Source organism: Mustela nigripes, chromosome 13 (assembly GCF_022355385.1).
Source record: "Mustela nigripes isolate SB6536 chromosome 13, MUSNIG.SB6536, whole genome shotgun sequence".
NCBI lineage: Eukaryota > Metazoa > Chordata > Mammalia > Carnivora > Mustelidae > Mustela > Mustela nigripes.
Genome location: NC_081569.1, coordinates 118,600,667 through 118,611,754, shown reverse-complemented (window position 1 = coordinate 118,611,754; position 11,088 = coordinate 118,600,667). Strand labels below are relative to the sequence as shown.

The 11,088-nt window shown below is 36.6% G+C and overlaps 1 protein-coding gene and 1 long non-coding RNA gene across 5 annotated transcripts in view; one reads left to right on the top strand and one right to left on the bottom strand.

Moving 5' to 3' along the window:
• The window catches only part of LOC132000112 (uncharacterized), a 39,097-nt gene that overhangs the window by 7,141 nt on the left and 20,868 nt on the right, over positions 1 to 11,088 (bottom strand). The gene's annotated exons all lie outside the window — the stretch shown is intronic.
• SPATA7 (spermatogenesis associated 7) overlaps positions 1 to 11,088 on the top strand; it is a 39,534-nt gene that overhangs the window by 13,725 nt on the left and 14,721 nt on the right. For 2 of the 3 annotated variants that reach the window (XM_059373565.1, XM_059373564.1), the window contains one exon: positions 6,087 to 6,220. In XM_059373565.1, the coding sequence (XP_059229548.1) occupies positions 6,087 to 6,220 (134 nt within the window). Of the gene's footprint in view, positions 1 to 6,068; positions 6,221 to 11,088 lie in introns of all 3 variants that reach the window. The other variant, XM_059373563.1, reaches the window with a different exon arrangement.

Here is an 11,088-nt window from a genome sequence, read left to right as displayed (position 1 = left end):
GTAGGCAGAGAGGCAGGCAGAGAGAGGGGAGAAAGCAGGTTCCCTGCGGAGCAGAGAGCCCGACGTGGGGCTCGATCCCAGGACCCTGGGATCATGACCCGAGCTGAAGGCAGAGGCCCTAACCCACTGAACCACCCAGGTGCCCCCATAAGTGACTCTTAATCTCACAAAACAAACTGAGGGTTGCTGGGGGGAGGGGGATTGGGGGACGGGGGGGGGTATATGGACATTGGGGAGGGTATGTGCTGTGGTGAGTGCTGTGAAGTGTGTAAACCTGGTGATTCACATACCTGTACCCCGGGGGATAAAAATATATTATATGTTTATAAAAAATTATTAAAAAAATAAAAAATTTAGATTGAGCATTAAAAAGCCTGCCTGAATGTATGTATTAATCCTCTTACTGAATCAAGCCCTGGGATCTAACATTCATGTTCACTAATTTAAAATAATCAGGCATTTTGTGTAATATTTTGTTTAGTTCACCAGAGTTTATTCATTGATTAATTCAGCAAATATTAGGTACCTACTATGTGCTAGATATTGTTCTAAGGGCCCTTGGAACAAAAGGAGGTGGAGGTGAATAAAGAACCTGCTTTTATAGAGCTTACATTCTAGTTGGAGGAGACAAATGATAAGAAAAATTTTAACAAGATAAGGAAATACTATGTCAGAGGGTGATGAGTACAATGGGGAAAAAATCAAGCAGGATAAGGGAGATTGAGAGTCTGCTTGGAAGAGAAGCCTACAGAGAAAGTGAGCAGAAACCTGAAAGAACTAAGGGAGAGGCACATGGGTAGATGGGGGAAGAGGACCCGTCGAGATGAAGGAAATGGCAAGTACAAAAGCCTTTAAATGGTATTGTGATAGGTGTATTCAGGGAACAGCAAAGAAAGCTATCTAGCCGATGTGCAGTGGGCCATTTGAAGGGTATTAGGAAAAGAAGTTACTGAGGTTGGACAGAGAGAATAGACTTGGTGGGCTGTAGCCAGTGCAAGTGCTTTGCCTTTCACTCTGCATGGAGTTGGAATCCATTGGAGGGTCTTGAGTAGAAGAGGAATAGAGCCAGTTTAACTTTTACAAACATCTCTCTGGCTACTGAGTTGAGAATAGTCCATAAGGGGCAATGATAGAAGCAGAATGACTAGTTAAGAGAAAGGAATGCAGATAAGAAGTAACGGTGACTTGAGGCACCCAGCTGACTCAGTCAGAGTATGTGTGTCTTGATCTTGGGGTCATCCGTTCAAGCCCCACTTTGAGCCTATGTTATAGGATTTTTATTCCCTTAGTGCCCATGGTTCTTGGTCCTGCCACTTTGAAGAATGAAGAGGTAAACCAGACAGAGTGGTGGGCAGCAAAGTTTATTGAACAATAGTAGTACAGAGCTCCCAAAGAGGGAGGGGACCCAAGAGGGTTGCCCTTTGAGCTTGTAGGTGTGGGGGTTTTTATTAACTCTTTCATGAAACTATCTTAAGCATCCTGAGTGGGGAGCCCTGTGGATTGGCTGCTAAGGTGTGCCAGTCAGGCTTTGATCATGCACCCATCCACCCATTAGGTTATTGTTCACGTGTTGGCGATCTTGTGGACTGACATTTGGAGACTAAGTGATAGTGACCCATGCTCTATGGTTAGTTGTTTTGTTTCAGGATGTTTTGCAAAAGCTGCTAGACAGGGTGCTCTTGTGGTCTTGTCTCAGCTGCAAATCAGGGTGCTAATGCAGTTTTGTCTTAGCTGTCTTGGTTCTTTTCTTTCTTCTTTGGGACCCTGGCTCTAAGTGTCCAACTAACCCAAACACACGAAGCTTATTTAAAAAAGAAAGAGAAAGAATGGAAGGGAAGGGAAAGGAAAGGAAGGAAAAGAAAGAAAAGAGAAAGAAAAAAAGGGAAGAAAAAATTTGAGAATTGACAGCATATAGATTGTATTTAAAGAATTGCTCCTCTTTTTTGTTTTTGGAATTTAGATTTAACTAGTGCTTATTTAATCTCAGAGTTCTTTCTGCTTTTAGTCAGTTGAGGCAAGAGGTTCTCTTTTTTGCCATGTAAATGAAGAAAATTGCGATGGCTAGAAGAATTACAAAGATTGTTATCACCAAACCGGTGTAATTAATAATCATTATTCTTGTGTTATAGAGCTGATGTTCATTATAATTAATATAACTAACCTAGAAACAGATTTTATAGACACTTAAAAAAAGAAATCTCTTGGTTTGAGCCATCTGTTTCTTTAAGATACTCTCTTCTAACAGACTACTGACTCAGTCATTTCAATCTTCATAGTATCTAAGCTAGAATAGCTCTACATAGTTTGTTGAATTGTTTAAATAGTCCCATATTCGAGGGGTGCCTACATGGTTCTGTGCGCTAAGCATCTGACTTGGTTTCGGCTCAGGTCATGATTTCAGGGTCTTGGGATGGAGCTCTGTGTTGTGCTCTGTGCTCAGCAGGGAGTTGGCTTGAGGATTCTCTCTCTCCCTCTGTCCCTCCCCCAGCTCATGTGCACCTGTTCCTTTGCTCGCTCTCTCTCTCTCAAATAAATAATCTTTTTTTTTAAATTCAATATTTGACTGCATTAAAAGACTTTTTACTTTTTATAGCAGTTTTATTGACAAGTGATTTGCCTACCTCATTATTTTAGGGGCTCCTGGCTGGCTCCTATCAGTAGAACATGTGACTCAATCTCAGGGTCATGAGTTCAAACCTGACATTGGGCATAGAGCTTACTTACTTAAGTAAATAAGATTCACTGATTTTTACTAAGTTTAAAAGTTATACAGACATCATGACAAACCAATTTTAGAACATTTGTGTCAGGCCCAAAAGATCCCTTATACCCATTTGCAACTGTTCTCTATTCCCACCCCTGGCTTCAGGCAACTACTGATCAACTTTTTTTCTCTTTAGATTTGCTTTTTCTGGACGTCTCATTTAAACAATATGGGGTTTTTGCATTACACTTTTCACTTAGAATATTGTTTTTTGAGATTAATCTGTGTCATAGTTTGTCAGTACTTCATTCCTTTTACTTGCTAAATAGTATTAAATTGTATGGATAATACCATATTTTGTCTGTTCATCAGTTGATGGATATTTGCATTATTGCTGGGGTTTTTTGGCTATTATGAGTAGTGCTGCTAAGAACATTCAAGTACAAGTCTTTTGTGTAGATGTAAGTTTTCATTTCTTTTGGGTATATTCCTAAGAATGTAACTGCTAAGTCTTATGGCAAAATTATATTTAATTTTTTAAGAAACTGCCAAGCTCTTTTCCTAAGGGGCTGTACCATTTTACCTTCTTTTCTTTTTTTTTAAAGATTTTATTTATTTATTTGACAGGCAGAGATCACAAGTAGGCAGAGAGAGAGGAAGAAGCAGGCTCCCTGCTGAGCAGAGAGCCTGATGCGGGGCTCCATCCCAGGACCCTGGGACCATGAGCTGAGCCGAAGGCAGCGGCTTTAACCCACTGAGCCACCCAGGCGCCCCCATTTTACCTTCTTGCCTCCAACATATCCCTGCCAACACTTGTTATTGACTCCCTTTTTTTGTTTGTTTGTTTAGTAATCTCTGCACCCAGTGTGGGGTGCAAACTCCTGACCCTGAGATCAAGAGTTGGGTGCTCTTCCAAATGAGCCAGCCAGGTTCCCCCTCTATTGACTCCCATTTTGATTACAGCCATTCTAGTGGGTGTGAAGTCGTATCTCATTATGGATTCAGTTTGCATTTTCCTCATGACTAATGATGTAGAGCATTTTTTTCATATGTGTATTGGTCATTTGCTTGTCTTTGATAAATATTCAAATCTTTTGTCCATATTTTTTAGGGGGAATGGGGCTGGCAAGAGGAAGGGAGAGAGAGAGTCTTAAGCAGGCTCCACACCCAGATGTGAAGCTGGATGTGCATCTCAGTCCTGAGACCCTGAGATCATGACCTGAGGGTCCTGGGATTGAGCCCCGCATTGGGCTCTCTGCTCAGCGGGGAGCCTGCTTCCCCCTCTCTCTCTGCCTGCCTCTCTTGCCTACTTGTGACCAATCTCTCTCTCTGTGAAATAAATAAATAAAATCTTTAAAAAATGTTTAAAAGTTTTTCATTTTAAGTAATTTTTTAAAATTGTTTGTACCTAAGAAATCTTTGCCTCACCCAATGTCCTAAAGATTTACTCTTCTGTCTTCTTCTAAGAGTTTTATAGTTTAATCTCTCACATTTAAGTCTGTGATACATTTAGAGTTGATTTTTATGTATGGTATGAGGAGGTATTACTTAAATGAATAGGTTGGACAGATTTGGTAATATGGAAGTACTTTAAAATTGATAGTGTTGAGGACTCTGTTGAGGATTTTTTTACTCACTTGTTTTACTTTTAAGTGAAATAATAGATTTGACAGAGAAAATTCTATTAATTCACTCCATAGATATTATCTGCTATAATGTTGTTAATACATTAGTAATAATAACATAATAATATAGTATATATTACATGTATAATAGTTAATTAAACAGGCATTTGAGGATAGAATAAGCTGAAAGTAACACAGTTGACACCAACAGTTGACAAAATTGGGGTACCAACCCCCTCACATAGTCAAAAATAGCTATAGTTTTTGACTCTCCAAAAACTTCATTACTAAGAGCCTACTATTGACCTTACTGATAACATAGTCAATTAACATATACTTTGTGTGTTACATGTATTATATATATTGTGTTGTTACAATAGATTAAGCTAGAGAAAAAAATGTTATTAAGGAAATCACAGAGGGTGGGGGGCACCTGGCTGGCTTACTTGGTAGAATATGGGACACTTGATCAAGGGGTTGTAAGATTGAGTCCCATGTTGGGTGTAGAGAATACTTAAAAATAAAAAATCTTTTTAAAAAAATGGCCAAGTTGCTAATTAGGTTTTAAAAAAGAATCACAGGGCGCCTGGGCAGCTCGTTGTTAAGTGTCTGCCTTCAGCTCAGGTCATGATCCCAGGGTCCTAGGATTGAGCTTCCATTGAGCTCCCTGCTCTGAGGGAAACCTGTTCTCCCTCTCCCACTACCTCTGCTTGCGTTCCCTCTTTTGCTGTGTCTCTCTCTGTCAAAAAAATAAATACAATCTTAAAAAAAAACAAATTAAAAATTAGAAAAATATCAAAAGGAGAGAAAATACATTTACAGTACTGTGTTGCAAAACATGCACATATAAGTGGACCCATACAGTTCAAGAATCATCTATATTACAGTCTACCTTTTAAAATAATAAATATATTTACCTTATCATGCTTATTTTTAAATATAGTTCAAACTTTAAAAATTAGTTTATTTTTTAAGCTTATAGAAATTTTTATAAATTGATTCAAATCAGAGTGATTTGAAACTTGAAATTATCTTGTCCATTAAATTGGGATAAGTTCCAATTTAAAAAGTACATGATAAATTTTTAATTTTATATGAAAATATAAGTCATTTTGATTATGGCTAACCTTATATTTAACTTTGAAATTTGACTAGCTTTCATTTCACCATTTTCAGCCTTCATACAGTGATAAATCTTTGATAACTCAGTGCCTGACCTAAAGCATTCTAAAGTGCAAAAACACTTTTTTCATTTATATTTCCAAATGAATAGTGCTTAAGAGATAGTAGAAATCAGTTATCCTAATTGAAAATAATGTTATCTTTTTGAAGTCTATAAAAGTTAAACTTATATGGTATGTGATGTTATTGACAATAATATTGCATTTTGGGGGAAAGTGTATGGACTAATTCAGACTGCATTTGGTGATGACAGAGTCACAAACAAAACATAAAGCATTTCTCCCCTTCAGTATTGCTGTGAATATCTGCTAGGAATTGCTTCCTTGAGCTCTTAGGCTTAGCTAGTTTGTCACATCTTGTTTATGTTTTTTAAATAATGCACTTAAAGTTTCTGTAAATTAAATATTTGTTAGCTTCCCTTTGTACAGAAGAGTGTATGGATTTTTATTTATATATATCAATAGTATAAACATTTTTAGCAAGAAAAAAAATGTGCCCTTTATTAGTCTTCTAAGACCAAAACCTTAATTTTTCTGTTTTGTTCTTTATTTTAAAAGATTTGTTTTCCCCATCAGATGCAGACCAACAACGAAGAGAGAAACTCAAAAAGGAATTAGCACGATGTGAAAGGGAGTTGAAATTAAGTAAAACAGCAGTGCAGGCCAATTCTAAAAATAATTCTAAGTCATTATTTAACACTCTACAAAAGGTAAGATAGTATTTTTGCCTGTTAAAAGCAGATGTTTCTAAGGTATTTCATTAGTGGTACAACCTGACTTCATGGTGGTATGTTTACTGTAGGTCAGAATCAGTAAACTTCTTATGTAAAGAGCCAGGTAGTAAATATTTTAAGCTTTTCAGGGCCACAGTCTCTCACAATTCTTGTGCCCTTGGACTGTAGCCACAGATAAGATGTAAATGAATGGTCATAGCTGAGTTCCAGTAAAACTTTATTAAGAAAGACAGTAAGCCAGATTTGACCTCCAGGCTAATGTTTACTGACATCTGCTCTTGGTGTTTTGTGATACCCTTTAATATCTGATTGAGGAAGTTCTCTTATTCTTCATTTGCTTGGGGATTTGTTTTTCTTTCTCATGAATGGATGTTAATTTTATAAAATGCTTTTTCTGCATTTTTTGAAAACATAGTATCATTTTCTTTTTAATTTGTGTATGTAGTGAATTATAGACAAGTTTCTAATGTTAAAACAACTTTGCATTCCTAGTATAAACACAATCTTGTCATAATGCAATACATTTTTATACATTGCTGGATACAGTTACTAATATTTGTCTAGGATTTTAGCATCTACCACCATTTTTTTTTAAGATTTTATTTATTTGACAGAGACACAGCAAGAGAGGGAACACAAGTGGGGGGAGTGGGAGAAGGAGAAGCAGGCTTCCCATTGAGCAAGGAGCCCCATGTAGGACTCTATCTGAGGACCTTGGGATCATGACCTGAGCTTAAGGCAGACACTTAACGACTGAGCCACCCAGGCACCCCCATCTACCACATTATTTTTTTTTTTTTTTTTTTTAAAGATTTTATTTATTTATTTGACAGAGGGAGATCACAAGTAGGCAGAGAGGCAGGCAGAGAGAGAGAGGAGGAAGCAGGCTCCCTGCTGAGCAGAGAGCCCGACGCGGGACTCGATCCCAGGACCCTGAGATCATGACCTGAGCCGAAGGCAGCGGCTTAACCCACTGAGCCACCCAGGCGCCCCCCCATCTACCACATTATTGATACTGACTTGTCATTTTCCTTTTTTCTACTCTATATATGGTTACAGTAGCCTCATAAAATAAATTGGGTGCTATTACCTTTTTTTTTCCATGCTCTAGAATAGTTTCTGTAAGTTTGGACTTTTTATTTGGTGGCTCAACATTAAAAATACCTGGGCCTAGAGTTTTTCTTTGTTAGAAGCTTTTTGTTTACTAATTCAAGTTTTTGAATCATTATGGAACTATTTTTTGTTGTTGTTGTTTTTATGCTGGAAGTTGTCCATTTCATCTAGATTTTCAAATTTTTGGCATAAATTTATTTAAATATAATCTCTTAATCTCTCCTGAATAAGTATTATTTCCCCATTTTTATTCCTCATGTTGTTTGTGCCTTTATTCTTCTTTCTTTGATTTTTTTCCTCACCAGAGATTTGTCTTTTTTTTTAACCTTTCTAAAGGACATTTTGTTTTACCTCATTAATCTTCCCTATTATATTTTGTTGGGTTTTTTTGTTTGTTTTTGTTTTTGTATTTCATTTTTTAATGTCTGCTCCTATCTTTCTTTTCCCCTTTTGGTTTTCTTTGGATTTATTTTGTCTTACTTTCCTACTTTTGCTTAGCTTGTTTTCAGCTAACTTCTGGACAGTATAAGCATATTTTTTAAGGTTATAAATTTTCCTCCACATGCTGCTTTAGCTGCATCCCACAAGTTTTTAATGTGGTATTTTTATTATGATTTAATTCAGAGTATTTTCCATTATAATCTCTTTTTTAACCCGAGTCATTTAGGAGTATTTCTTAATCTGTGTCTATTTTTTTTTTCCTACAAGTTTTCTCTTGTTCCAGATTTCTAGCCTAATCATAGAATAACTATATGATGCTGATCTCTTGAAATTTGTTGAGAAATTTGTTTTATGGCCCAGTAGGTAGACAAACTTCTTAAAATGCACTGTCAAGATGTATTTGAAAATATTCTATAGCTGTTGTGTACAGTATTTACTATCCCGTGTATTCATTAGATTAAATTTCATATTCATTCAGATCTTACTGATTTGTCTGATCAGTCTGTCATTTATTAAGAGAAATCTTCTATAGGATATTTCTCTAAAAAATTGAACTGCCATGGTGCCTGGGTGGCTCAGTTGGTTAAGTGACTGCCTTCAGCTTAAGTCACGATCCCAAGTCCCGGGTTGGGCTCCCAGCTCCATGGTTAGTCTGCTTCTCCCTCTGACCTTCTCTGCTCTCATACTCTCTCTTTCTCTTTCCCTCAAACAAATAAATAAAATATTTTTTAAAATAGTACTGCCAATTTTTGTTTTATAGATTATGAGTCTATATTATTATTCTACATATACAGATTTAGAGATAATATATTTTCTTGGTGAATCAAACCTGTTATCACTGCTTTGAGTTTGTCTTAATGTTTTTTGTATTAAAGTGTTTTCTGATAATGATATAGTTAAACCAGTTTTCTTTTGATTAGTACTTTCTTGATATATCTTTTTCCATTTCTTAATCCTAATATTTTAGGAGGACCCTAAAGTTTGGTTTGGGTTGTTTTGTTTTGGTTTTTTTTTTTAGATTTTTTTTTTTTTTTTAGATTTTATTTATTTACTTGACAGAGAGAGACACAGGGAGAGAGGGAACACAGGCAGGGGGAGTGAGAGAGGGAGAAGCAGGCTTCCCATAGAGCAGGAGCTGAAGGCAGACACCCAGGCACTTTTTTTTTTTAAAGATTTTATCTATCAGAGAGTGAGAGAGAGAGCTCACACACAGGGGGAACAGCAGGCAGAGGGAGAAGCAGGCTCTCTGCTGATCCAAGGAGCCCAGTGCAGGACTGGATCCCAGGACCTGAAGCTGAAGGTAGATGCTTAAACAACTGAGCTACCCAGGTGTCCCTAAAGATTTTGTTTTTAATGAATTCTATACCCAATGTGGGCTCAAACTCACAACCCCAAGATCAAGAGTCACATGCTCTACCAACTAAGCCAACCAGGTGCCCCTTAATGATTGTACTTTATAACTGAAAATTTAAAATATTTTTCTATCAATATAAATTAATAATTATATTTGGGGATAAAAATAGAGTTTGTTAAAAATATATAATTAAATCTGTAAATGTAAGAGTATTTTCTTTCATTTTCCTTTAGCTTTTGTAATCTTTTTTCTGACTCCATAAAGTAGTTCATTTATGTTTTATATGTGTGTGTATTATATATATATTTTTAACTTGCCTACATTTTTTCTAAGCCTTGCTGATAAATATTTAGACAAGTTCAGATTCAAATTATTATTTTTGGTATATTTAATAATTGGGTTTTATGGTTAATAGATACCTATCTTAATTATAGTCTGCATTTACTGAACTTTGCTACAAATAAAAAGAAAATGCTAACTTTAGTGGCACCTGGATGGCTCAGTTGGTTAAGCGTCTGCCTTCAGCTCCAGTCAGGATCCCAGGGTCTTGGGATCCCAGGGTCCCACATCAGGGTCTCTGCTCGGTGGGAGCCTGCTTCTCCCTCTTCCTCTGCCTGATGCTCTGCCCGCTTGTGCTCTCTCTGTCTCTCTCTCTCTCTGCCAAACAAATAAATAAAATCTTAAAAAAAAAAGAAAGAAAGAAATGCTAACTTTACCCTCTGAACATATTAGCCATTTATATACATGAGATCATATAATCAAAAGCCTTTTCTCATAATTGCCTATACAGTCATGCTGTTTTTCTCTCACACTTTGACTCATCTCAGGAGCCTCTGGTACCTTCCAGTCTGTACCCTATAACCTCCACGCAATTATTCACCACTCACTCACATCTCTGACACATCACTTACTACTTGCTATTATGATTAACTGAATATGTGTATATGACCCATATTCCTTTTTTTTTTTAAAGATTTTATTTATTTATTAGACAGAGGTCACAAATAGGCAGAGAGGCAGGCAGAGAGGCGGGGGCGGGGGAAGCAGGTTCCCCACCGAGCAAAGAGCCAGACTCGGGGCTTGATCCCAGGACCCCCCACACCATGACCTGAGCAAAGGCAGAGGCTTAACCCACTGAGCCACCCAGGTGTCCCATGACCCATATTCCTAAATAAATCTATGAAACATGTTTAAAGCAGTATGAAACAATGAAAAGCAAGAACTACCAATTTCTTTTATAAAATATAATCTGAAACTTTTTTTCAAAACAAGTGTTAACTAAATTTTTAAATAATTTGTACCCACCCTTTTCTGCAATTGGATTGATCTCTCAACTGCTTTAAAATCTGACAATTGGAGGAGCTTCTGGTTGAGTGTCCTTTGGGCTCAGGTCATGCATGGTTTCAGGGTCCTGGGATCAAGCCCCACATGCAGCCCTGTGTGGGGCTCATGTTCTCTCAAATAAATAAATAAAATCCTTTAAGATTAATTAGCTAATTAAGTTTAAAAATCTGACAATTGGAAAATCTTTGAATACTATTTCGTCTGACATTTTCCCTGAAAACATTTAGTACTTAGTTCTGATTATAAACTTTGATATGTGTTCTTACATGAAAACATTTTGAGTATATAAACTATGCAGTAATTATCACTTTGCATGAATTTTTAAAATCACAGAAACAGTTCACAAAAAACTTGCATTGAACTGTAAAGCTGACTTAAAGTCAACATGGTCAAATTACCACCAGAATTTTTGTTCCATTCACATGTAATTGATAAACCCTTTCCTGATTTTAGAACCTAACAGTTATCTGTTTTTCAGATTTTGGTGAATTTACCAGTGTGTTGCATATTTTCTGTGAAAATTATATCCAAGCTTTCTGATATTCATAGCTACAGGAAACTATAATATAATCTCAAAAAAGCAGAGGTATAA